At 48.7% G+C, this 27,517-nt stretch overlaps 1 protein-coding gene across 13 annotated transcripts; it reads left to right on the top strand.

Moving 5' to 3' along the window:
* Window positions 1-25,256, top strand: FOXA2 (forkhead box A2). Of its 13 annotated transcripts, none has more exons than XR_004259860.1 (6): window positions 6,742-6,989; window positions 17,735-17,826; window positions 18,645-18,938; window positions 21,027-21,113; window positions 24,118-24,185; window positions 24,727-25,256. XR_004259860.1 is itself a non-coding variant. In XM_032248144.1 (3 exons), the coding sequence occupies exons 2-3, from the start codon at window positions 1,250-1,252 to the stop codon at window positions 3,620-3,622; spliced, it is 1,374 nt and encodes a 457-aa protein (XP_032104035.1). In that variant the 5' UTR covers window positions 1-242; window position 1,249; the 3' UTR covers window positions 3,623-4,327. The 13 variants fall into 13 exon arrangements, 2 of the variants coding, with proteins under 2 accessions (XP_032104035.1, XP_032104034.1); XR_004259858.1 differs by having other exon boundaries at window positions 6,744-6,989; window positions 21,027-21,471; XR_004259859.1 differs by lacking the exons at window positions 6,742-6,989; window positions 24,727-25,256 and adding an exon at window positions 1,255-1,318 and having other exon boundaries at window positions 21,027-21,471; window positions 24,118-24,617.
* Window positions 25,257-27,517: the final 2,261 nt, after the last annotated feature.

The raw sequence follows: 27,517 nt of genomic DNA, 5'->3' as shown, positions 1-27,517 counted from the left end.
CTTGAAACACGCCGGCCTGAATGTCAGAGACAAATCTCAGCCTCCCAATCGTCGGCCGCTGCTAGAGGGGTTGCGTGCACCAGGAACCAGCCGCCCGGCTGCGGGTCGCGGGCGGCGGGGCTCGTAGGAAGCGGAGAGCCGAGGCTGCAGGACCGTGCGCCCCGCGCGTTTCCCCCGGGCCGCTCAGGGTCTGAACTGTAACAGGGAGGACCCTCGCAGGAGCAGCGGCTGGCGAGTTAAAGGTGTGTACACTAAATACGACAGCGCTTTGCAAATTGGCTCTGTCATCCGCTTGTTTTGACAGGGAATGAGCACTGAGAACCAAGAAACCCGGTATAAATAAAACCGGCTTTCCTAGGGTTCTGCCAGGCACGGAAGCTGGGCCGGCCCTCCGACAGGCGCACGGAGCGCCCCGCGCGATGGGACGGGGCGGAGGCTGGAGCCTGGGGCCGCCCCCGAGGGTGGTCTCCTCCCAGGTCCCTCCTTCCTCAGGGGACTCGCCGCGTACCCGGGAGGAAAGGGGGCTAGACCTGGGATCCCCCGTGCCCGATCGCCCGCCTGGCCCGCTCTCCAGGCCAGCTCAGGAGTGCCGGGCGCTGCGGCAGCTGGGCGGGCGGCAGGCGCCGAGGGGCAGGTGCGGGGCGCCCGCGGCAGCTCCCTCTCACCTAGGTGTGAGCTGATTATTCAAATGGGCTGCCCCGGGTCTGGGGATTGGAGGCCCGCGCCAGCGCGCCGCGCTATATCACCAGCCGCCCACGTCACTGCGGCACTTGTCGGCTCCGAGGTCCACACCTCCTCCTCCTCCTCCACCTCCTCCTCCTCCTCTTCCTCCCCCTCCTTCTCCTCCTCCTCCACCTCCTCCTCCTTCCTCCTCCTCCTCGTACCCCCCCACCAGCCCCCGCGCCGCGCGCTTCCCGCCGCCTCGGGGCAGCTCGGCACTGCCAAACTCAGCCGCCACCCGGCAGCCCGTGAGCGCGGCGGCGGCGGAGGGCGCTCCCTACCGCGGGGCGCTGGCCCGGGCCTCCTCCGCTTCTCGCCGCCCCCCCATCCCGCCCACTTCCAACTACAGTCCCTGACCGGCCCAGGGAGAGAGAGGGAGTGGAGCCCAGGGAGAGGGAGTGCGAGAGAGGGAGGGAGGAGGGGACGGTGCCTCGGCTGACTTTTTTTAAAAGAGGGTGGGGGTGGGGGTGACTGCTGGTCGTTTGTTGTGGCTGTTAAATTTTAAACTGCCATGCACTCGGCTTCCAGTATGCTGGGAGCGGTGAAGATGGAAGGGCACGAGCCGTCCGACTGGAGCAGCTACTATGCCGAGCCCGAGGTAAGCGCTTGCCTTTTCCAGGGGGAAGTGGCGCGGCGGCGCTCGCTCCTTCCCCAACCTCAGGACCGCTTCCCTCGCTGGTACCCCCCTCCCCACCCCAGCCTTTCTGGGCAGCCGCCTTTTCCGCCCTCCTTCGACTCAAATGGGTCTCTTTTTTATACGACACACTGTTAGCCTTGAGATAATATTAACTTTGTGATCAAATATTGACTTGCGGCGCCTCCAAATCCTCTTCGTGGCCGAGCCACGCACTATCCTAACAGAGTTATGTTTGGCAGCGCGCGGCTGGGGAGGGGTGGGAGGTCGGCCGGCGAGGGGGTGGGGAGCTGAGGAGGAGAAGATGGGTAGGAGTTGGGGGCCGAGGTGGAGGCAGAGTCAAAGACCAGCGGACAAAGAGAAAGAAAGTTTGTGCCGGCAAAGCTCAGCCGCCTGTAGTTCGGATCTCGGTTTCTTCCCTATTGCCCCATTCAGTGCCTCCCGCCGACCCTGCACTCCGCACAGGCTCTGCCTTTCAGTCCCCCTGAGACAAGGGAGGGGGTCCCGGGAGGGAGGTCGGACAGAAGGGGCCCGAAACAGTCTTTGCTGGAGGCAGCCCGAGGCACCCCGCGCGGTGTCCCGCAGGTTGCTTGCTGAGACTGGAGGTGGCGTCCGGGGACTTCGGGCCTCGGAGCCAGCTCAGTATGCTGATAGGAGAGTTTGGGGAGACTCTGGGATAGGAGAATGCGTTTGGGGTTCTGGCTTGGGAGTACTCCATGGGACCCCTGTTCTAGAACCTGGGCGAGATGGAGAAGGGCTAAGAACGGGCCATATGCCCAGGCAGCCTTTCCAGGGCGGTCGATCGTGGCTCTCCTTGGATGAAACAGACTTGGAGTCCGGAGACTGGGCCACAGGGGAGGAAAGGGCTCCGGAGGTGGAGGCCTGGGCGGCGGGTGGGAGGTCTGGGCACCCTCGAGCCGCGGTGCTAACGCTGTCGCCTCCCTCCCGGGGCTCTGTCCGCAGGGCTACTCCTCCGTGAGCAACATGAACGCTGGCCTGGGGATGAACGGCATGAACACGTACATGAGCATGTCGGCGGCCGCCATGGGCAGCGGCTCCGGCAACATGAGCGCGGGCTCCATGAACATGTCGTCGTATGTGGGCGCGGGCATGAGCCCGTCCCTGGCAGGCATGTCCCCCGGCGCGGGCGCCATGGCGGGCATGGGTGGCTCCGCCGGGGCGGCTGGCGTGGCGGGCATGGGGCCGCACCTGAGTCCCAGCCTGAGCCCGCTCGGGGGACAGGCGGCCGGGGCCATGGGCGGCCTGGCCCCCTACGCCAACATGAACTCCATGAGCCCCATGTACGGGCAGGCGGGCCTGAGCCGCGCGCGCGACCCCAAGACCTACCGGCGCAGCTACACGCACGCCAAGCCGCCCTACTCGTACATCTCGCTCATCACCATGGCCATCCAGCAGAGCCCCAACAAGATGCTGACGCTGAGCGAGATCTACCAGTGGATCATGGACCTCTTCCCCTTCTACCGGCAGAACCAGCAACGCTGGCAGAACTCCATCCGCCACTCGCTCTCCTTCAACGACTGCTTCCTGAAGGTGCCCCGCTCCCCCGACAAGCCGGGCAAGGGCTCCTTCTGGACCCTGCACCCTGACTCGGGCAACATGTTCGAGAACGGCTGCTACCTGCGCCGGCAGAAGCGCTTCAAGTGCGAGAAGCAGCTGGCGCTGAAGGAGGCCGCGGGCGCCGCGGGTGGCAGCAAGAAGGCGGCCGCCGGGGCCCAGGCCTCGCAGGCGCAGCTGGGAGAGGCCGCCGGGCCGGCCTCCGAGACTCCGGCGGGCACCGAGTCGCCTCACTCGAGCGCCTCCCCGTGCCAGGAGCACAAGCGAGGGGGCCTGGGGGAGCTGAAGGCGACGCCGGCGGCGGCGCTGAGTCCCCCGGAGCCGGCGCCCTCTCCTGGGCAGCAGCAGCAGGCCGCGGCGCACCTGCTGGGCCCGCCCCACCACCCCGGCCTGCCGCCCGAGGCCCACCTGAAGCCGGAGCACCACTACGCCTTCAACCACCCCTTCTCCATCAACAACCTCATGTCCTCGGAGCAGCAGCACCACCACAGCCACCACCACCACCAGACCCACAAAATGGACCTCAAGGCCTACGAACAGGTGATGCACTACCCCGGCTACGGCTCCCCCATGCCTGGCAGCCTGGCCATGGGCCCCGTCACGAACAAAACGGGCCTGGACGCCTCACCCCTGGCCGCAGATACCTCCTACTACCAGGGGGTGTACTCCCGGCCCATTATGAACTCTTCTTAAGAAGACGACGGCTTCAGGCCCAGCTAACTCTGGCAGCCCGGATCGAGGATAAGTGAGCGAGCAAGTGGAGTCGAGACTTTGGGGAGGCGGTGTTGTTGCAGAGACGCAAGGGAGAACACATCCATCACACCCCACCCCAACCCCCCGAGACAGCATTCTCCCCTCACCCGCTGCAGCCCTTCCGTCCCAAACAGAGGGCCACATTGATATCCCGCGTTCTGTATAAGGAGGAAAACGGAAAAAAATATGAAGTTAAAAAAAAAAAAAAAAAAAAAAAGAGCCTCCTGTTTCCACTACTGTGTAGACTCCTGCTTCCTGAAGCACCTGCAGATGCTGATTTTTTTGTGTTGTTCTCCTCCATTGCTGTTGTTGCAGGGAAGTCTTACTTTAAAAAAAGAAAAAAAAAAACTTTTGTGAGTGACTTGGTGTAAAACCATGTAGTTTTAACAGAACCAGAGGGTTGTACTATTGTTTAAAAACATAAAAAAAAAAAAAATGATGTAAGGGTCTGTTGTAAATGACCAAGAAAAAGAAAAAAAAAAAAAAAGCATTCCCAATCTTGACACGGTGAAATCCAGGTCTCGGGTCTGATTAATTTATGGTTTCTGCGTGCTTTATTTATGGCTTATAAATGTGTATTCTGGCTGCAAGGGCCAGAGTTCCACAATCTATATTAAAGTGTTATTCCCGGTTTTATCCTTTGAATCTTTTCTTCCAGATTCGTTTTTCTTTACTTGGCTTAAAAAATAAACAGGCTTGGAAATTATTTCAAGAAGGAGGGAGGCATACTCTGACTGGTTGCAGGTGGTATTTTATTTTGGGCCTGGGAGTGTTGCTGTTTTCTCAGTATATCATTATTGAAATTTCCAGACCTACCAAAATTGAATGAATTTTACAGTAAGCACGCATGGACCTGCCGAAATTCTGCAATTAACATTTCATTATACTTGCTTTATCACATACTTGTCCATCTATCCGCGCCTCCATTGGTCAACCCAACTTATTTCTCTAAATTCACTTCAAATTTACAGATGCCAGTACACAGCCTCCTAAACACTAAAGCAAGCACATCATTAAATGGAACTCAATATTGTCTACGGTTACTTTTTGAATTTTGGGGTTAACTGTTCACACAATGAAATACACAGATCCCAGGCAGACCATTCCAGCAGGTTTATTTTTAAAGCCAGTAGAAAATCACCCTCCTCATAATCGCAATTTTCCTTCCACCTTGGCTGTTTGAATGAGCCCTGGTGCTGTGCTCCCTTGGGCCCCACAGCTGGCCTCTCTGGGGGGAAGCCCAGATGTCACATGTTTTTGCTGTGCTTATGATCTTTAGTCTCCCTTCAAGTCAATGAGCCTAGAGCAAACTTGCAAATTTGTGGTGCAGCAATTTGCCTGTTGACCACTGTGAACAGTGGTGGAATTGGGACTCTGCCTGGATCCTCCAGCCTCCTCTGTGTACAGGCCACCACACTCTACCACCCTTCTCCCTCAAGCAGATATTTTGCACAACCATGGCCGACCTTGCTAACCCAGAAATGGCGAGACACTTGGTGTAGGGAAACATTTAGAAGATCTCCTGGAATTGGTTTGGAAAGGATAAATCAAGGTAACAATCCAAGTCTGTTTTTTAAAAATAGGGTATATTTGGAAGTGAGAAGGAGGTGACGGGTTTCTAGCCAATTGACAATGACAGTGGTGGAGATGACACTGTCTGCAAATTTGCTCCCCATCTTTCTCCAAAACTCAAGGCGCTTGCAAAGCCTCCTGTAAGTTAGATAAGCTTGGTAATCCAGGTTTGCAGGGCCCAGGGGATATGCGGGTATTTTGTGAGCCTTCAAGGACACTCTAAAAGTATAAAGAAAAACCCAGAGTGAATTCTTATACATCGTGCTGCCTCTCCCCACAGACGACCTTGCTGGCCTCAAAGGCGGCCAACCGCAGTGGAAACCAAGCCCAAGAGCGCAAAGGGGAGTCTGGCCGTTGGTTTTGCCCGGGACTTCTGCTGGCTGGGAGAGGGCAGAATCAGCGTCGTCGAGGGTCCGGCAGACTCCGGAGCCGCTCCCGTGCGCGGTTAGCTTGCGGTGGGTAAAAACACTCTGAAAGCCTCGAGGCCTGGACTTTTTATTTCAGGTTTCTAAGCTCAGGCTCCTTTTTCCAAGATTAGATCTTTGGGCTTCTAGATCATCCAAACCAGGAGTGTCCCAGCTACGCCCCAGACCTGGAGACTGCCTTCACGTGCTACCTTGAGGGGGTGGGGGGAGTCTCTGCCACCCCATCCCCCACCCCGCCGCCATCCCCAACAAGCTTGGCCTTCCCAGGCGCTTGAGGGGGGGTTGGCGTCGCCTCCGCCTTCCATCCTCCCCACTGTCCCCCTCCCGCCTCCAAATCCCTTTCTTAACTGGCCACATTGTCCCGAAGAACACAGGGAAGAGAAATTGGGGAGGGGGGATCCGGAGGCTACAGCCAGCAATCAGGCCGTCTCTCCCCCTGGCAAGGACACACACGTCGTGAGCCTGGCCTGAAATGTGTTTCATTATCACATAAAAGGCTCCCGTGGCGAAGGAGCCGAGAGGCAGGGCCGGGGCCGAGTTGGGGACAATGGAGGCTGAAAGCGCTGCCCTAACCTGCTATGTTTCGTATGGCACGCCCATTGTGCGAGGGTCGTTTTAAACTACTTAGCGCGCCCCCCTTCACTGATCCGGGCCGATAAGATATAGTTCTGCCCGAATACATAAAAAGGATGTCGGGGAGCAGGCGCTTTCGGAGGCTTTTCTGTGCTTCTTGGGTCTTTCATGCCCCCCTCCCGCTTAACTCCCTCTTCTAGCCCGAGTTCAGAGCCTACGAGTTCACAAATCGCCTCCGCCCGCTTTCCCCAACTCTACGCATTGTGGGGTGCAGCGGTTCTCCCCCCTCCTTTTTTTCCTTTTTTCCCCACGCCTCCCTCGCGCCGGTTTAAGCAACCGTGATCTGTGAATAAACAAAGTCTGTAAACAACAGAAAAAAACATTCTAGATCCGAATTCCAGGAGGGTAAACTTTCCGTGACACGTCACACTTCAGCAAATTTGCACAGATATTATATTGCCTCCCCCCTCCCTTATTATTCTTTTTTTTTTTTTTTTTTTTTGCCAGGATCCCATTGTACTTAACTGAATTTTATAACGCTGATCGATATCTTGGTAAAATATTCATTTTTAAACTAGCGGGCAGTGAAATCTTTGCTTTGTGTGCTAAAGTCAACAGTCGCTTGGTTTGAGCTCAAATAAATGCGGGGATGCCTCGGTTCGGAGCAGTCGGCCGCCTCCTTCCGCTCGCCGGACGCTCCGCCACCCTCCGGTCCGACTGCCCGCCGGCTGCCGCAGGTAGGGAGCGCGCCCACTCGGGGGCCGCTTGGAGCTCCCCTCCGCAGCGTCCGCACCCCACTCCCGTCCGCGCGCCGCCCCTCCCCCAGCCAGTGCGTCTCCTTTTCAGGGCCCAGACGCCCGGGAGGGCTTGGTGCGCGGTAAGCTTAGCTGACAGAGACTCAGGGGGCTGGGATTTTTGTTTTGTTTTGTTTTGTTTTTGTTTTTCCTGAGGTTTGGAAAGTGCAGGACTCGGAAGGATGAGGGATCGCAGAGTTGCAAACTCAGGCTCTGAGCTTAGTTAGAGGAGGTTGGTAGGGCCCGGAGGAAGTCACACGGGCCCCTGGTGCAGGTCGGGTCTGGGGGTTCCATCTGAGAGCAGCGTGTTTCCGGGGGACAGTGGAGGGTGGGGTGTGGGAAAAGCCCTTGGCCTCAGAATCTAGGGCGGGGGTAGGTAGGAAACGATGTACGTGGTGCAGGGGAGTCTGGAGAGGCCGAGGCCCAAGCGTGGTGACGCACTCCCATTGGCGCGCGGCGGTTCGAGTCCAGTCTCGGCGCTTTCTCGGAGGCAAGCAGGTCAAAAAGGCTGTGGGAGTAGGCGCCCAGCAGCACCAGGGGAGGGGCTGCGCCTTTCCAAGAGGCGAGTGAACCTTAGCTCTGGCTGCAGGAAGCGCCTGTGATTGGCGGCAGGCAGGTTGGGGAGCCTCTGGGGTTATGAGCTAGGTCCGGGAGAGAAAGTCAGAAACCAGACGAGGGGCCATTTATCATCCCATTCTCCCTGCAACCCAGTCGCCGAATTCCCACTTCCACGGCTGGCCCTAGGCAGGAGCGCGCTTGGGCGTGCCGGGCTTGAGCTCAACAGTTCAGGAGGACCCAACAGAACCAGCCGAGTCTTTCCGTAGCCTGCGGAAAGGCGTGGACCTCGGAAAAATAGTGGTTCTGCTGCTGCCCCTTGAAACCTCAGGACTCTCGGTTTTCGAGGGTGGGGTATGATAAAGGTGTATTTCCGCAGGTGTCTACCAGGTCACCCCCCCCCATCCCCACCCCCGCGACAGATCCACATTCTCCCTGGGGTATTTGCCTTAAACACCTGGGTAGCAGGCACTGTGAGAGGCCCGTGCCAGGATCTATTACTCTGGGTCTTTGGCCTGACGCGACCGGGAATTGGCACATTGAAATTGCCCGCTACCCACTACTGGAAAGCTTTTCCCATCTGCGCCGCAGTAACTAGACTTCGAACCCAAGGTGGGCAGAAATCGGTTTCGTTGTTTAGCCCAGTCAGTGTTATGTGGTCACGTTCCTGTGTGGGGAACCTGAGTGGTCCCTCCTCTTCTTCCCCGGTGCCTTGGGCTGTGCGCCCGTGTCCACCGCACCCGAAGCCTGCTGGGGAGCGCGCCCGCAGCCCTCCGAGTCACGGCTCGCCTCGCGTGGCTGCTTATCTTCCCTGAACAAGATGGAACGCCTGCAGGACACACGGCAAGGCTAATCGTTTTTAAATAATTAATGCCTCCAGTTCCGCTGGTAATGCGCGGCGTCGAATCCGTCAATTACTTGTCATTAGACGGGTGTCTCCCCACGGCCTTCCCTCGGGCCTCTGATGGCTCCGGGTCCCCTCTCCCAGGCCACTCCACGGCCGAGTTAAAAGGTGCCTTGCCTTTGAAAGCTGTGTACGGAGTAGCCACGACCCTCAATTCAATGCGAGTTTTGAAAGAAAGACCCTCGCTGAAGAGATGTAATCTTCCAAATGGCCAATTTAAACGCCCGATCTTTATCGCCCGCCTTCTCCCCGGCTTCATAAAGAGAAGCCACTCCTCAATGCTTTAGGGGCCTTTTAACGTGGGAGTCGGGCGGAGAGAAGCGAGAGATAAGGCTCAACAGGGTGTAGCAGAAGGCGTTAGCCCGAGGAGGTACCTTAAGTTACCTGGGGGGCAACGCGTTTTCTTAGGGGGAGTGCAGACTACTACACACTTGTGGTGGCCCTGGCTTGGAGGGAGGGGTGGCCGAGATGAGATCTGGAATGTGCAGACACCAGGAATGTTTCAGAAAAGCAGCAAGGCCTTTTCTGACTATGCACCTTCACCTTGCAAGAGACGGCAGGAAAGGAAACGTTTTCCCCCCAAACACCATGGCCCTGGAGTTGCCAGGAGTTGGTTTTGGCTAATGTCTGCAAAGTTGTAGGCATCAAGTCCTGACATACAGAATAGATCACCTCCACCCCCATGCACACCGTAGTGCCATTAGACCCAATTTGCTGTCCCAAGGTTTCAGACCTGAAATGCTTTGCTGGGTCAGGGACAGCGAGGACACCAGCCCTGGCAACAGCACCATGGCAACCAGGCCAGCCAGGGCTTGGGAAGTAAAATGTAAAACTTGAAAACACACAAACAGAAGAAAAAAAAAAATCAAATCCCCAAAGTTTGCAACTTGACTTAATTACACTTCTTGCTGTTTCCTTCCCCAGTTAAATGTTCTTTTTTACGGTAAATAAAGATTCAAGGGTCTGGGGATCTTATCTCTTCCCTTCTGAGCGAAAACAATGCATTGTATCTTCTACCTTCGCTAAATGCAAAGATATCTCCACTCTGGGCTTTATACCCAACTTCAAATAAGAAATTTACTGTAGCCTCTGTCCCTAGGACTGGCTTTTCTCTAAGCAAAGGTAAAAGGAGGTGGGGGATGGAGGGACAAGACAGTGAGAAACTACTTTAACAATAGATTAAAAAAAGGATGAAGACCTGTGACCAGCACCCTGCCTCCCCCCCACCCCGCCCCCTGTCCCGGGTCCTGGGCTGTTCTTTAGGTCTTCAGCTCCACACACACAGCCTTTCTAGAGCAAATCATCCTGATTGGGATTTTTTGAAAAATTCTTTTTTGATGAGAGGCACCGGATGTGGGCAGGATGTTACAGGCACCCCCAGAGACAAGCAAACAAAAATAGTGTAGAATGGATGAATGTCCCCAGCAGAGCTCAGCAGGGTCCCCAGCTCTGGGCAGGCCTCTTCTCCCTTTAACAAAACTCCCAGAGAGTCCCCTACCCTGGAGCACTCCAGGGGGTGCTTCGGAAGCCTAAATCCTGGGCCACCTTCCCCATTCTGTTCACAGCCTTCCTGCCCACTCTCTTATCCCTTTTCTCCTTTCTTCTCTAAAACAATCATGTGTGTCCCCCTTCACCCCCTCCCGCCATTGTATCTGTTGATGACCTAACACGCTCACACCAAAAGCCACACACAGAAAACCAACAACGTGGGATGGGAGGAGAGACCAATTATGACTGAGGCTAACAAGCGGGGAACACCCAAGTTGAGGCCGGCTGTCTCCTGGGAGACTGATGGAGGCTTATTTTACAAGCTGTAATTCCGTTGCAGTCCCTCTTGCTAGACTGGAGGTGATGCCCGTTCTCCCCTCCCCCTCAGCCCCTGCACCCTTGGGGCCTATTCCAGGTCATTTGTATCCTCTGCAGAAGAAGCTGCCACCTTGTGCTAAAAGTACCACTCATGAAAGCGTAGAGAGGACAGGAATGCTTTTACAAGCATACTTTCACAAAACGTGCTTATTTTTTACATTAGTTGCTGTTTGTCAGAGCTCTGAGCTCACTGCCAACATTCGCAGGGACGGGTCAGATGTCATTGTCACCGCTCCCCCCCCCACCAGGTTCACATTAAAAAACATTGACTTACTTGTCTTCTCTCTCTCTCCAAAGGAGGGGTGATATTTCACTGTAAGATAACACAAGTGATGGCTAGGAGTGCAAAAAGAAGCAACAAATTAAGTTACATTCATTCATGCAAAACTAGAGGTCTCACTTCCCACCAGGGCCAGCACCTGGGGTTTAACGCTGTCTTGTGAATTAGAAGCAGCAATATTCCCTGCAGTGTCAGGAGATGATGCTGGCAATACTATACTTTCTTGACTTAAATATCATTAAATTTATTGAGAGAGAAAACTTCAGCATCACAAACGGATGTGCAAGGGAAAAATACTGGCGTGCAATGCACATTATAGTTTTGTAATGTGAATTATTTGCTGTTTTTTAGTTCTACTTGTTTATGTGGCTCAATCTCTGCTTCCTTAAATGGCTGGGCCCTTATTTTTTTAAATAAGGAAATCAGCTTTCCCATTGTTTCATTTATCTGAAAAGAATAAAACACAGGTCCAGAAATAAGCAGGGATGTTTTTGAACTAGTTTTGGTAATGATCTGAGCAAATAAAAATAAGATTACATGCATGTGAATTTTGACTTGATATTTCATGAAAAATATAATCTCAATTCGTTATTTCTTCTATTTTTACAAAGCAGAAGTAATTATATATTGAATTTTGTTGGGAAATCTTTGCTTACTGAAAGGATGTATATAACTCCTAACTTTAATTCATGGATGTTAAAAGTGCTTTACTTGAAAACATAGAACAATTTTGGAAGTATTTGGAGGAGATAGCTTGGAGGGCACTAAGGCCTGAGGTAGACAGCTGGAGAATTGAGGAGGACTGACTATGATTATATGACGTTTTCTGTGAAGGAATGGGGTGAGGTGTCAGCCAGGGCAGGAGCTGGGTTATAGAGAGCTTCGTATGAAAGTCAGAAGAATCTTTAGCGAAAAAGTTAGGATGTCAACATGTGCACCCTTCGGTATAAAATATACAGCTCTGCTTAAGCGTTTTGCTTGCATTACCTCCAAAAATTCCTTCTAAATTTCAAATAAAGGAGATCAATTTCACTATATATTTTTCATTTGTTCTGTGATTCTAAGCTACATTAATCAGGGCAGTTCACACCAAGAAATAAGTTGTAACTTCAAAAAATCGATGCCCTGCTAGCTGAGAAAATTCTCTCTCTAGAAAAGATAGACTTTTTCTCCAGAAAAGTGAGTCAATTTGTTGGCAGAAATTGTTTTTTTGTTTGTTTGTTTGTTTTACCATTTTAGTGTTTTAAGGGGCCTTCCCACGTCCTGCCCTCTCTTATTTTGAATGGAAACTATTCCATCCAATCACCACTGAGTGGGATTCTTCTAGGTGCTAGGAACCATTCAAGGGATCCTCATACATAGGATCTCTTTTAAGCTTCCCCTTGACCTGCTGGTGGAAATCAACATTTACAGGTATTGTCTTGGGGCGGAGAGAAGTTAGGGAACTTGCTCCAATTTCACAGCCCGGCTTTAAGCTCGTGTCCTTCAGCTCACATTCCCTCAGCTTATTCTGTCTTCTCAGGACGCTGGGGCACAGACAAGTCCCATTTCAGTCAAGTAGGAGGGCTGCCTTCATCAGAACTCCAGAGTCTGGAAAGTGAGCTGCTGCTGGTATTAGGGACAACTGAAGTGTCAGGGGGAGGCTGGAAAGATGCTGGAAGATCTCAGAAGAGCCAGCTTCAGCACCCCCCGAAGGATGGCGCAGACCCCACTAGAAGAGGTGAGGATGAGTGATGTCTGCGATCAGGCTGGATTCTCATGTTCTCTTCTAGGGTAACACAGTTAGAGTTCTTATGTGGCCATGGTCCCTCAAAGTTGGCCAGAAGTTCATTCAGACCTGGACCACGATTTTCTCCTCACTGAAGCTTCCAGGGCCAGCTAGCCAGTAGTGGAAAGTGGGAGGCATCGAGCAGGCTCCTGCATTGTGATTAGAAGGAAAGAAAAAATGCCAGAGAAGAGAGAAATGTCAGGTGCAGCGACCAAAGGCTGACATATAAGGTTGAAATAATCCACATAGCCAATTGATGAGCTACAGCCTTCTGCCTTATTCCCTACCAGGGGGTTCTGGGAGCAGGGGCTAGGAATGTCCTGAGAGGCTCTTGCCTCTGACCTCCCCCTGACCTGCACCTGGTGGCCTGACAACACAGGTGACAGCATAGCTGGAATGCATATGCCACCCACAGCTGGTCCCCAGCAAGCCCTGGCACCCAGCCCCCATGACACGCCTCCCCCTCCCACCCCTCACATATGTATCCATGCAGATCTCCATAAACACCTGCTCTGGGATTTGCCCCTGAATAGGATGCTGGCCTAGGCAGGTCAGCCTGCAGCCCTCAGGGAGGGAGGACTTGGCCCAGCACTCAGTAGGCCTGTAGACTAAGAGAAGAGCGCCACTCCAGCAGAGTGCATCTGAGTGTACACAGAACAGTGGCTGAGTATCTGCTCGTGCCAGGCTCTGGGAACACAGAGTGGAACTCAGCACTGGCCCTCCTCAAATCAGGGCTCAGGCTTGGCATGGAGGTCTCCTTTAGTTTTCAATATCTGGGAAGTTTAGTTACCTGGCCTGTCTGTTTTTAGTGGTGTGGGATTCCCTGCAGATTTAGCATCTTCTATTTTGGCATTTTAGAGACACTAAGACAATTGGATTCTAAGGCCAGCTCCTCATGCTGTTGGCATGTGGATGGCCAACTCTTCGAAGTGAACAGGGTTTAAGATAAAATCGTATTCTCTCTCCAAACTGGATAACTGAGTGTTAGACTAAGGTGGGGCCGGAGAACGACACAGCTACCCACAACCAGGTTGTGTACTGAGCCTGGTAAAGATGGTCAGAGCAGAGGAGAATACAATTTTGGGGACTGTTTACGGGGGCGAGACAGAGGGGGAAGGGGTAGCCAATCTGTATTTTGTCCTCTTCCCATTTTAATTACTACCTCTCCCCATCAGCAGAGGTTACCAATTAAAGGGCAATCTCTCTTGATTTCTTTGCTTTAAAGGACACTTCGATTCACCCAGGCAGACAATTAAATCCCCCTCATGCCTCTCCCTTCCCAGAGCTCACGAACAAACATGTCCCTATCTCTTCCCAGCATGGAGCAGTGGGAGGGAGTTGATCTCAGGTGTTCACCTGCAGTTATCAGAATGCCAGGCTCATTTAGGGAGCTCAACTCTGGAAACCGAGGCGATCCCTTCATTGATTGCAGCAAGCGCTGTTTAGATTTTGCCCTTGCTCTGTAAACAACTAAAAGTAACTGCACAATTTCTCCTTTGCATTCAGCAGTCTCTCTCCTCCCTCCCTCCTCTCTCTCTCTTTCTCACACCACACAAACACACACACACACACACACACACACACATACACACTCCCCCTCCCTTCCTCAGGCCCAGGCCTCTGGGCTCCTGGTCATCATGGAAGAACAGGCAGATCACTGTCCCTGTATGACACTCTTAGCAAATTGTCTCCCCACGCCCAGCTGCTGGGCACCTTCCAGGGGTAAAGGTGGGTGCTGTGCCTTCTTCCCAGGATTCATGACTCTCCCAAGGTGCATACCCTCCCAAGTTCCCAAGCCCCCAACCCTGCCACATCTGGAAGTCCCACCTGGCTAGAATGCTTTCCAGAGACTTCCCCAACCATTCCTCCTTTGCCTCCCTTCCTCCACACCAGCCCCTGTTCTCGTGGTAGCTCAGAGCCATTGGAATAAAGTTGAAGGTGGAGGGAGGGCAGATTCTGTCTGTGATGCAGCAGCTCTGCTTCTGGCTGAGGCAGCCCTGTCTCAATATAGATCTGTTTTGGAGGTGAAAGCAAATTAAAATGGCAAACTCGCTCACTGATGATCAAACTTCTAAGGTCCTTACAAGATCCCCATTTACTCCTCAATTACTAATAGAAAAAGGGAAAGATGTACTCCATTGTCCCCAGTCTGCATTCTCTGAATAGATTGTGTGTTATAATTAGCCCCCCTCATTAGCTCTGTCTGTAAGAACGGGTTTGCTGTGAAGCAATTGTGTGGAGCGTGCGTACTCTGCCATCTATTTGTGTAAAATAAAGTAGGCATAATTGCCAGTCTTCCAAAACAACAGAAGAGCTTAGTGCAAATCCTAAACAATAGTAACTTAAATTAAATAACGCTTTTTTTTTTAAGCCAAATGATAAAGAATAGTTTTCCTGAAGACATTGGACAGTCAGCCTGCCACGAACGTGTTTTTTTTTTTTTTTTTTTTTTTTTTTTAAATTAAGGGACTTTCTCTTTCAAAGGCTGTTGTATTTCAAATGGAATTCTTTTCTTGTTTGCCTAAATGCCTTTCACTTGATAAAAGATATCTTTCAAATTAGATCACCTCAACTAAAAATACAGTTACCTGTTATCTGCTAGACTGGAGCCTAAAGCCTTTTAAGAAGTCTCACAGATCTATTTTATTTTTTAGGATTTAGAAGTTTCACAGATCTGTTTCATTTTTTAGGATTTTTAAAATAAAACAAGCATTGTAATTTGCAAATTCTTAGGATTTAAGATAGAAATGTTGTATCTAGGTTTTCTATTGTATTTCTATTTAAGATAGAAATATTGTATCTAATGTAGAAATACAGTATCGAGTGTACCACATTAGTCTATAGCAAGCAGATATATATCTCTACATATATATGTCTAAATGAAGGGTAGCTCTGGAAATTAGACAGCCATTTTATTTTATAAAGTATTCTTGGACAAACCAAAAAAGCATGTCCTTGCCTTTTCCAGCACAGTTTTGTAAAGAGAGTATAAAACGTATTTGGAGTTTTGCTTCATTTATTAGGTGCCAAGTATTTCTTCGTGAAATGCCTAGCTTGTGTCCTGAGGATGAAACACCGTGTCATATTCTCGCACTACAGTTTTGTCCTGACTTCTCACACGCAGGTCACATCACCCTACTTCCATAGTCATTGGCAGTGCTAGTTTGTTGAATATCAGCTTTGATAGGACTAACGCTTATTTCCAAATTTCGCCTTGCATTTTCTTCTACATTTTACGTTTGATAAAAGAGCTTAATAGTGGCAAATAAACCTCTCCTTTTAAAGATGATCTCTTTATATTTCTCGATGTTTGTCTTTCTAGCAATGAAATCCACATTAAAAACATTTCTGGGAGAAGATAATTTATTTGTTATTTTTGGATTGTTTAAAACTATTAATACAATATGGAAAAATAATTCTGGGTAAAAATAGAAGTGATTCTGTATCAAATAGGAATTTGTTTCCTTTACTGCCTTTGTTTTTCAGGGTCTGTGCAGGCCTTCCCACACCTTGGCCAGTTTAGTAGTTTACATCTATTGCAGTTCGCCACCTCTGAAGCTCAGGCAACTTGCCAGGCTAAGTTTTGAAAAATAATTTAAGAGAAACTTGCAGATATTTTGAGGACGCGGGGTGAAACCTCCCGTGGCACCGAGACAAGCGAAATTCTGTTTGGTGCAAGGGACGAAAAACACGACCTAACGGTGTTTACATGTGTATTCAGCCATGAAATTGAATATTATCAAAGTTGAAAAAATGCAAATCAAATTAAAACCAAGGAAAATTGTCTTTGGAATTACAGCGGCCTGAAGCCCCCAAGTGTTTGCTTAAATTGAATCATTTAGAAAAGGAAAAACATCTAAACTGCCCCCTCACTGTTCTCCCCGCCCCCATCCGAGGCACGAACCTCGTTCTTTAATTCAAGTAGGAAATTTACCAAAGTTGAGGCACAAATCATCCTCCCTAGGACAAATCACGTTGGAATGTGTGTGTGTGTGTGTGTGTGTGTGTGTGTGTGTGTGTGTAAAAGTTAAATGCCTCCCTCCTCTAGGTGTTCACCGAGTCCGACCTGCTTCCGAAATAAAGCAGCACCCCCTTTCCTAAGTACTGGGTGAGCCCTAGCCGCAGGCTGACGGCCTGGCTCGGGCTCCCCGCGAGTGGCCCGGGGACCTTCGGAGCAGCCTCCCTCGGGTTCGTGCTGCTGGAGCGGGAGCCGCAGCGGGTGCTCCGGCTCCGGGAAGGCGGCGGGTGCCGGGATCCCCGGGGACAGGCAGCCGGGGCCGCTCGGGAGCACGGGTGCGCTGGTCGGGCCCGGGGTCCGCAGAGCAGCCGGCCGAGCCCCCGGGTCCCGGCGGGTCCGTCGGGCTTTCCCGGCCTGGCGAGCTCCGGCTGGCGAGTTGCTCGGAACGCGGAACCCGGGTTGGCCCTCCGGGGGCTTCTCCTTGCTCCCCTCAACGCTCGTTTAGCTGACATGGGACTTCCAAGGGTCTTAGTGGAGGAGGACACGAAAGGAAAACGCCTGCTAAATGTCACTTGTGGGTGATGGGAGGTCGCAAAGAGCGCGAGGCAGAGGGACGGTCATTCTTGCTTTTCCCCACAAGTTCCAGAGCGCAGGGAACCGACTCTAGGCAGCCGACCTCGCGGGACCCGGCCAGTCCCACCCTGTCGCGGTGGGCTCTGTCAGCTGTATTGCTCTCTCGCCCTCCCCATCGCTCTCCATCCTCCCGGAGCACAGGCGAGGCCCGGTTTCTCCAGCAGGTGCCAAGGTCGGCCCCGTTCGGGAGAGCCCGCGGGGCGAACAGGCAGACGCCCTCGGGTCAAGGCTGGGAGCGCGACACCGCTGCGGTGGGGGACCGACCCAGGTGGCCACGCCCACCAGTCCTTAGCGGGGGACAGCCGAGGGGCCTAGGATGGGGGGCGGGACGCTGGGGACGCCAGCCGCGGGTAGGACGTGCTGGCACGGCCCTGGCGACATTTCCTTGTCATTCAGTGACCTCAGGATTTTCGTTTTGCTCCCCCAGCCTGCACTTTCTCCTCTTCGAACCCTCGTCCATCCCGCTGCAGCCCGAGCGGCACCATCTCCGACCCGAGATCTCAAAAGGAGCTCGGACTCTTTTTCCTCTGGAGAGGAGAAAGAATGGGTGGCCTCGGCGTCATTCTGTCTTCCCTTCCTCCTCCTCAGTCCTGATAGAATCGAAGGGCTGCCCTCCATTCTAGAAGCATAATAACTGCACTCCAGCTGACTCCGATGGGGGCGGGGAGCGGAGTAGTGGACGCCCATTTTTATTTGAAATCTGTCCCTGTATTTTCCTTTCCAGGAACCTCTGGATAAAGACCAGCTCAACCATGGCTGAGAAAACAGACCCAGGCTCCCCAGAGCGGTTAACCCGCCTGCCTCTGGGCAGAGACTGTAAGTTGGGGTCGTGTTTGGGAGACTCGGGACCCTATTTCCAAGGAGAACTGTGGGGGACGTGTTTATGTTTGTCGTTTTCAAAATCAAGCAACGGAAACAACCGGCGATTAAAATGAAATATTTTTATTCCCCTCACACGTCGTCAGTGATTTGCCCACAGGGATTCACAATTTTCCCAAGCCTGTTAAAGGGTGACAATGAGTGAGTGCCTCCTGTAATTTAATTTTCTTGTCACACTAAATAGAGCTACATTGTAAACCTTAGATCTACTCTTACTGATAGGATCGCCTTGTTTTGCCATTTGCACCATAAAGACCCCCAAAAGGGACACTGTATTGTGACCTCCACTCTTGAATTATTCAAGAACTTAATGACATTTTCCATTTTAAAAAAGGAACTAATTGCCATTGATGCAAAGCATGTGACCTTCTCCGAGTACCCAGTATGAGAATGTAACCATCTGTACGCGCATGCAGGGCTGCAGAAGGCCGGTACAAATAGGAAAAACACATGCAATCATAACGAGCTTGAAATGGACACTGGAGTCAAGCGTAGGGTTTAATTTCACCTCAAACCATAACACATAGTTCCACAAAATTACCTTCACCAGACCTAAAGTCTGTATAAAACCTCACATCAATTCAGGCTCATTTTGGGGGACATGACAAGACCTTTTAGCTAAGACTGTAACATTAAACATTTTGAAAGCCAGTATGCCTTTATAAATGGAAAGTTACCTTGATGACAAGCAAAATACCTAATAATTTGTCTCCCTTTTTTTGTGGCTTTTTAAAATTATTTATTTACTCAAAAAGAAAAAGAAAACCTCACAACTGGGATGGAACCGCATCTCAGTATTTGCTGTTCGAGTCAGTCTGGAGTTTCTAGGAAAGCTGCCATTGAAATTCTTCACTAACTAGAATGATCTCGCTTCAAATTATTTGGAAATGGATGCTTATCCTTTTTTTTCAAAGAAAAGAAAAGCAACACTAAAAGAAAACAACTGCAAACAACTCCCAGTGTGTCTCCTACTGACCTTTTTTTCTCTGAGGAAAGCAAAGGGAGAGAAATGGGCTTCACCAGTATTCTTTGGCTTCATCAATTCACAGGTCAGTGTGCAGAGATTCTGGGATGCTGTTTCTGGTTTATTAAAAATGGTCGATACTTAGCAAGTACTGATCACTTTTAAAGTGCGAGTGGCAATGGGAGGTTCAGAGCAAAGCACTTTTTAGTGCTGGGCTGCACATGCTCCTTCTGAACTTTAAGTGATGCCTGGGACAAGGCATGGTCATTTCTGCAGGGAACAGACAGTTCCTTTTAGAAGGACCCTCTCATAACCTGCGCCCCCCGCACCCTGCAATCCTTTCTGTGTTTGGTTGTGAATTTACATCTCTATCTTGCAGAATTTCTGGAAAAAGAAAATAAAGTACATTTGAACACCTAACTTGACTTTTAGGCGTCCCACGTTGTATCAACATGTATGACACAGCTGGTGCTGCTGCAGCCGGGAGTCATACAACACAGAACTTCTGACACTCCCTCTGTTGAAGCATGTCAAATGCTATTTTAAAGGAAATTACCGTAATATTGTTATAACCCCCGTTATGAAATGGAGCAACTGTTTTCATATTTCTTTAAAAGCAATGTTTCCCTCCCTGACATTATGTACTCTTGAGTTCCATAACCTGGTAGGAGAAAAGGAGTAAGAGTCCATATTTCTCACTATTAAATAATGAAAACATATTTAAGAAATACATTTGAGACATTTTTAAGTTAAGAAAAACAGGGATATGTATGAAAGGGGGGGCTAGCCACCTTCTTACATTCCCCTAAGCAATGCCTTATGAGTCAAATGTTAATTTAGTTTTAGAGATGTTTCATTTAGTTTTCCACATTTAAAACATTTTATAACAAGCTGAGATAGACTATAAGACAGAATAAATCATATGTGTTTCTCATAGCATTCTGTAGTGTTATAATCCAGAAACTTTTCTGCAGTGACAGCATGCTTTCAAAATAAAATTTTAGTTCACTCTTCAAGTTGTCACCATGGATAAATGACAGTCGTGTTTCTTTCCATTTAAAAAAAAACAACTATCTTGATCAGGGACCACTTGAAGGACATGTTAAGTACTGTGGAGTTTGTGGTGTCTTTAGGGAGGAGCAAAGTCCTCTTCTGGCCCCATTCCGAGATCTCATCCTCTTCTGAGTGGATATCTGTGTTGGCAATCCAGAAAGCCCAGGGGAGGGATTTTACCATCACTAAGTTCCAGTGAATGCTTCTAGAAGGCTTGCAAGAGATTCTGACTGAGCACCACGTTTCGCCCAATTCCCATTCCCACTCCTTCCCTCCAATATCAAAACAATGTTGGAAAGCATTCCCATCTGGTCTGATAAAAGGTTAAATGGAATACCTATCTCACTTTAGTCCACCTGTGAAATGGGTTTCTCGGTTCTCCATCAAGCCTGATGTGAAGGAACACACTGGACTTTGAATTGTTTGAAACCTTTTATCTCTTTTTGTAAAGATCTGAACTGTTGATGCACAGTTTTTAAAATGAAAAAGTTGATAACTTTCTGTCAGATTGTATTTATTGTAACATGTACATCTACATAAATTTACCGGACTTCTTACTGTCCATTTTTCCTCCCCTTGGAAATGGCATCAAGATAATCCAACTAAGTAGTGGTCACTAAATATGTTATAATAATACCTTTTTGAAAAACTCACTTTCTTCTGTTTAGTAAATATGTATTTCATCAACATGGGCTGTGTGCCACTGTGTCGGGATTCTGCCTGGGCTTGGAACACTGTTCTAGCCTGAAAAGATGGTTCTGAGGCCTCTTACCAAGACCTTTTCCACCCTGAGCAGGTTTCTCTGTGGAAATAACACCCTGTTCTGGTATGTTGTCTTTCCTCAGGGACCCACGGGGCACAAAGCTCCTTCACGCTGGCTGAAGCTCTTATGTCACTGTACCAGTTCCCTATGACGCAGAATTGAATCACAGAGTAATTAAAACATGGATCAAATAAGCCTGGAGTTCACCAAGGCTGAAAACTGTAGCCGTTCCAGGCATTATTTGTCATGAGAACATAAGGCCCTTTTAAAACATGCCTTCAGAATGGTGTTCTCTTTTTAAACAAAAATCTAATGACTGCATAACTCTTCTTGACCACATTCTTACATTTTCTCTAGATTTGCTTATTGACAGCTACTGGAATGAAAAGATGAGATGAATTAAGCACACTAATTGTCCAAAGGGTCTCCTGTGTCTAAAAGCATGTGAGCTGCTCCCCAGGCTGAGCTCTGACCCTCCCAAGCGCTTCCCCAAAGGCCATGACACGGCATCGGATTGCTCCTGGACACTTTCCTCAGAGTTTTCAACAAATATAAACTCAGGAATAGAACACAGCACCAGACTTGCTAATCAAGAGGCAATAGTCACAGCCCAGATGGGTGCTGTGCATGGATATAGGGCACAGGAGATGGGAAGCGGGTACATGAACATTGGGAATTGCAAAATTGTGCTGGAGCAATAGACCAATGGCCATTAACATTTGTCAATGCAAAGATCCTAGAATATACAAGTGTGGATTTGTCCTGCCGTCAGAACTGCAGCTGTGACAGTCACACTGCCAAGGTAGATACCTAAGCTTCCCTGAGGTCGCTGAAGCTTGTAATGAATTAACAATGAAGAGTAGATAATTTTTGGAAATCTCTTTCTATGACCAGAAAATACCCACAAACTCAGAGTGATTCTTTGGAGTGAAAGAGGGTCCCATGCGTTGTGGGCCTCTCTTGGCTGATCTATACAACATTGGGAATGAACTCCTGCCTTACAGGAAGGTGACTAGCAACCAAAATGAGCCCACCCTGGGAGGGTAGAGTGGGTGAACTGTCTTCAAAGAGCCCTGAACACAACAGGACACACAAACAGCCAGGGCACCCTCAACAATGCCCCACCATCTGCCCACCAGGTCACACAGATTCACACAGATTTGGTGACATATTCCACAATAAAGGGAGCTAGGGAGGACCCATGACATGGCCGGTGTGGAGAGAGTCTTACTACTTTTAGTGCCATTGCTAATTATTGGAGCAAAGAAGGTCATACAAGGAATGGAAACCAACCTGTTTAAAGTAATAAATGTCAACCCTAAAGTGCATGGAGCCATCTCTCCTTCCCTTTTGAGGGCTCTGTGCTTCACAAGCTGGGCATTTGCTGCATGGGGTTTTCTAATATAATGTGAATTTTCAATGTGCTTTATCTCTGTAGAGTGGCTTTAAAAAACCCTTGAAGTCCTCAGCTTTAAATCCATGCTAATAGGGGAAGTCTTTTTTTTTTTTTTTTTTTTTTTTTTTTTTTTTTTTTATGGAGGTTGGGAGCTTTGGTTGGGAGAAACATTGACCCAGACTGCACTCTGGGTAAACTAGGGCAAAAGACCTGATATCGTCTGCAGGGTACTTATTAACCACTGTTCATTTGCAGGATCAATATTTCCAGCAAAGGAGTCAACACTCAAGATACACTGCTCCGTCTCGCTTTTTCCTTGACACAACAATTTATTTTATAAATGCATCTGCTGGAGAGGAAAAGGCAGCACCAAGAATTGTGTCTTTTATCTCCAGGATATGCAAAGCGCATTTATTTTCGGCTTTTATCTCTGGAATTGTATGTTGATCCCATACATATAGATTGATTTTGTTCAGGTAGATAATGAAAAGTCAAGTGGAAAATTACACAATGGCACTCACGATCCTAGTCTTATATCGGTATATAAATTGGTTTATTATTTCATTCTATTAAAGAGGCTTTTTTTTTTTTTGTACCAGGAAAACTTCAAAATGCATTGTGTTGTCAGCCTCACTGAATTTTCTTTTGGAGGAGGAGATGGGGCGGAGAAGCTGAAGCTTCGATTTCTCCTGCTCCTTTTGCTAATTGTATTGGTTAAATGAACTTTCACAGAGGGGGGTCCTGGCTGCTGTTTTTGTCCCCCAGCCCTCTTGTAGGTTGCACACGGGGCTTCTGTAACTCTTTCTGGGTCAAGCCAAAGATATCCGCCATGCACATCCTGTGACATAGGTGGATATTTATTTCACCCCAGGCAATTCTAAATTTTGTCACGATGACTGAAAGAGACAACCCCCCTCCTTAAGCACTAAGAGGCCAGGGGTGAGAGGGTGGCACCGCCTCACAGAAAAGCTGCCACTCGGAGACAGCTTGGAGCCACAGTCCTGGAGGAAATGTTATTAATAAACATCTTTTGGACATTTGGTAGCCCACGGAGCTTGCTCCAGCTTAAAGCAATTAATTCAGGACACTGACATAAACTCTCCAGATCTTTGACAGCTTGGAGCCGAAATAAAAATGCTAGTTCTCCGGGGAAGAGAAGAGGATGGCTAGCCCTTTTCTGGACTGTTTGCTTATAGGCCCAGAGAGCAACCTTCCTTGCAGAATGAAATGCAAGGGCACAAACAATGTACCAGGGAGAGAATAGAAGATGGGAATGAACAGTTTGAACTATTTGCTCAGCAGAAGGGCACCACAATGCTGGGGTAGTGGTTTTCCCATGCGTCCACCGTCCCTTCTTTAGGATCTTTTGTTGTCCCCTGTCTCCTTTGGCCAGATAAGAGCACAGCTGCAGCATTGCAGCTAACAAGTAAGACCGTGCTTATCCCCCTAAATCTCGGGGTGCCTTTACTGTAACAAATTATGCTTGGCTTTCTTTTATTTTATAAAAGGTTGGTGAGGGAGAGAATGAAAGAACAGATGGGGCAGGCATATAGGACATTGCCATTGCCTATGTCTGATTTGCGGTTTCTTTCTTCTTTCTTTTCTCCTCCCTTCCTTCCTTCCTTCCTTCCTTCCTTCCTTCCTTCCTTCCTCCCTCCCTCCCTCCCTCCTTCCTTCATTTCTCTTTCTTTCCTGCTTGCTTGCTTTCTTGCTTTCTCTTTTTCTCTCTCTTTCTTTCTCTTTCTTTTCTTTTCTTTTCATAAGCTGTGATGAGATGCAATTTTTGTTGGGCATTTAAATGGAAGAGTTCAGTGATGTGTATTGGTTGCCAAGCCAAAATGTTGCCTTTAGAGGAAAACGGGGAGAGGTGTTCATGGAGTGCAGGGAAAGGGGGTTTGGGGGCAGAGATTTTGCTTTAAATTATCAGACTTCTTCTGGCTGCTGAAAAGAGGCAAAAGTTTTACATTGTCAATTTTAAAATTGTGTTCAGCTCTGATTTGCCACTTCTGAATATCATTTTGGATTTCTCCTTTCCACACTTATTTTGTTCAGAACCCTGATGAATAAAGGTTGCTGGACTCAGGGTAAAAGCAGGTTGAACTGGAGATGGGACATACCAGGTACTTTTATAATTGCCTTAGATTACGCCTACAATAGAAATAAATGTCAACACATAATCGAAATATCTTTACATCTGCTTTTTAAAAATTGGAGCCTGTTTTAAGCATAAGAGAAAGTAGATGTGATAATGATATAAACTACATTTACATTAAGTTGATATGAAAGTCAAAAGCTGACACAGGTTTGCACTGTTGGGGAGCGTTCCGACTCAATGGGTTTTTCCACTGATGCTGATTTTGGGAACCCGGCTACAATGCTTAATTCTATTGTAATGTGGTCATTTAGTTTGAATTGTTTTATAAGGTGAAAAGGCAAAAAGGTTAATTCCAAAGAAAACTAATGGTTTACTATGAATGCATTAAACATTTCAGAAGCCCACCTGTGGGAAATACAAAGTTTAAATGCTGTGTGTGTGTGTTTTTTTTTTTTTTTTTTTTTTTTTGGTTTTTGGTTTTTGTATTTTATCTTACTGACAAAACTGGCAGGGAAAAAAAAACAAAAAAAAAACACTTTCACATATTTTTCCTGCTGGGTGGTCAGAAGGAAAGGCCACGAAGCTAAAGGCGTCCCATTGAGACACTGCTCTGCAAAGACGGACCTCACGTGCCACCGCCAGAGAAGAGAGCACCTGTTCATCTCGGCTCACTGTGAGGCTGAGCTCAGCGCTGGCAGGCGAGGGACCGCAAGTGTCCGCCACAGCCACAGAGAGGGCTTCCCTGCAGGGAAATCACATCCGATGTGCCTGTGCCCACACCAGACTTAAGACAGCCTCGAACATGTCCACGAAGCCATTGTCCAGTAGAGCTGTTAGTTTTAACGCCAGTGAGTATTATCTTTGATTAAAAGGATGAATGTATATAGGGGTGTGCGTGCGTGTGTGTGTGTGTGTTCGGACTTGTGTGTGATGCAGGGAAAAGGTGTGGAGAATGAAGAAAGGGTTCCATTTAGGCATTTGCAAATATTCGATAGCACCATGAAAAGACAAAAAAAAAATCCTATAAAGCATGTCAAATTTTGCTATGATTTTGTGTGTACATGTAATAAAATTCTTAAGTATAAATTGTTCTGTATTTCTTTTGCAAGCATAAATTCTAAAATTTCGTATTTAATACAGAATAATTCATATCACATAGTAAGGGAACTAATATATTTTTTTCCTAATTGGGTGCTTAGACTAAATGTATATTTTTTTGGGGGTGGAACTGAGGCCAAGATGGAAATTGTAGTCTGCCTGGGTAAATGTAAGTCTTTTATCTAATTCTCCATGTAGAGAAGAACTTGTCCAGGGAAATTTTTCCATTGTGGAATTTTGCACAAATCTGCAAATCATGGGGAACCACTGTGCATAACTCAGGGAAATAGGTGGAACTCTTCTTCCATTAAAAGAATTTCTTGCCTTTGAGGCTATGCATTTCCACAACATGGGGAAATGGGTTTTTATTTCCAATTCCTAAAAAGAGTACACATGCAACTGGTATCCACGCAAAACCCCACGTGTTGGGAGGCCACTGAAGGAGGAGCTGCCACAGGGGCAAATGCACAGATAACAAATCAAGTTTAAAGACCGTGCTCAAATGCAAGGAGCAAATGATACTGATCTTATATGTGAGGGGCTTGGACATCACACCAGCTGCCATGGACTTTGATTAATGAGGCATTAAGGAGATGGAGTGACACTTACAGCTAGTTACTTATGGTGCTAATTTCAAAACACTTTGCAATAGACAAAGAGACTCTGCTCATAATGCAAAGTAATTTGTGGTGTGTTCCTGGTGAATGCATTTAGCGAAGCAAATATAGTTATGCGGAATTTAAATTAAGGTTGACACTAATGTAAACAGAGCCCACTGTCCAATAATTTGATGAGGACACAGGTTTTAATCAAGCCTCTTCCACTAAAATAGCAATTTAAATCCCCTTCGTTTAAACTGGATAAAATACTTAAGCCGTAAAGGTTGGGGGGAAAATAAAAACTTACTTGAAAAGAAAAAACACAGTATCTCTGGGGGAAACCTTGACTATGTTTTGACCCAACTGGGATACATGTCGATTTAAATGCCAGGTTGATTTCAAGGCCAGATTCCAGGTATTTGAAGGCATTTGCTTTGTATCTTTTCTGTTGTTGTAAAGTCATGGTTGGACACATTCTGGTTGTCTTGATCTCAGAGTAAAAATGCTCCTAGTAATGAGAAAGTGGAGATTCCGATTCTGAGACCCCAGAATCATTTTTGTATTAAAGGAAAAAATCTACCCGCTGTCCCCTGCCCCTCATTACCCCTGCAAATGATTTCTATTTGAACTAAAAAATTCAAAATTGGGGGATCTGGGGAAGGAGTGTGGGCCTGGTTAGAGAGCCGGCCAGCAGTCAGAGAGGTCAGCTTTTCCAGAGGGTACCATTCCACACATTGCTTTGTTCAGTCGGAGTTTGCCCGTTTATTTCCCTTACTCAGACTCAGCAGGGTGGGGTCAGCCCAGTGATTAACATTAATTAAAATGCCAGCAGCCTCGGTTCCAGGGCCTGGGAGGCCTTGAATATGGGAAACAAAACCAAACAAGATAGCAATTTATTCTGCCCTGCTCTTGGAGGGAAAAGCAAGGGGTAGTTTGGCAGCACTTCCTGGGGCTCCGGACTTGACAGCAAAAGAGCTGGAAGGTAAGGAAAATCAACCGTGAATTCTCTGAATTATGACCCTGCCTTCTCCAACCACATTCATGATGTATCCTCTGCAGAAAGGAATGTGTCCAATGAGATGTTTTTAATATCTATTCTGAAGAAAGGGCCGAGAACTATTTGAGAAGGAAAAAGCGCTTTACATGTAAAGTGCTCTGAAAATGCTCCTGGCAGCAATATTAATGCTCACCCAATTTAAGGACTTAGAGTGAGGTGGAAGGGAAATGGGAAGCTGGAGACTTTCACATTTGGGGGATGAAGGCGAGTTCACCACGAACTGAGCACTGATTGTGAACCAGGCACCACAGGCACAATTAGGAAAAGGGTCTCAATCACAATCGAATGGAACCCAAGGAGGTTAAATCATGGTCCTTAGGGCACGCAGGCTTTGCGGGCGCTCTGATTGGCTCAGTCCCTGAGAGACACTGCCTCTTAGGAAAGACACTCTGTTCTCTCAGTCCCTGTCACCATGTGGTCTTTAAGTGGGCACATCCTGTTGCTTTGGGAAGCCTCCACTCCACCTCTAGCAGGTAAACATCATCTGAAACTCCCATCCGGCACACATGCAAAAGAGGGAAAGGGCATTGCTACTCCAGCCCTTGGAAGTTAGAGGAAATGAATGGAAAGGCATCAACGTTACAGCTGCAAGGACAGCAATCC

The sequence above is a fragment of the Sapajus apella genome, unplaced genomic scaffold (genome assembly GCF_009761245.1).
Source record: "Sapajus apella isolate SASKATOON/1434 unplaced genomic scaffold, GSC_monkey_1.0 scaffold65, whole genome shotgun sequence".
Taxonomy (NCBI): domain Eukaryota; kingdom Metazoa; phylum Chordata; class Mammalia; order Primates; family Cebidae; genus Sapajus; species Sapajus apella.
The sequence above is the reverse complement of the archived record's forward strand: the minus strand, read 5'-3'. Positions and strand labels throughout refer to the sequence as shown.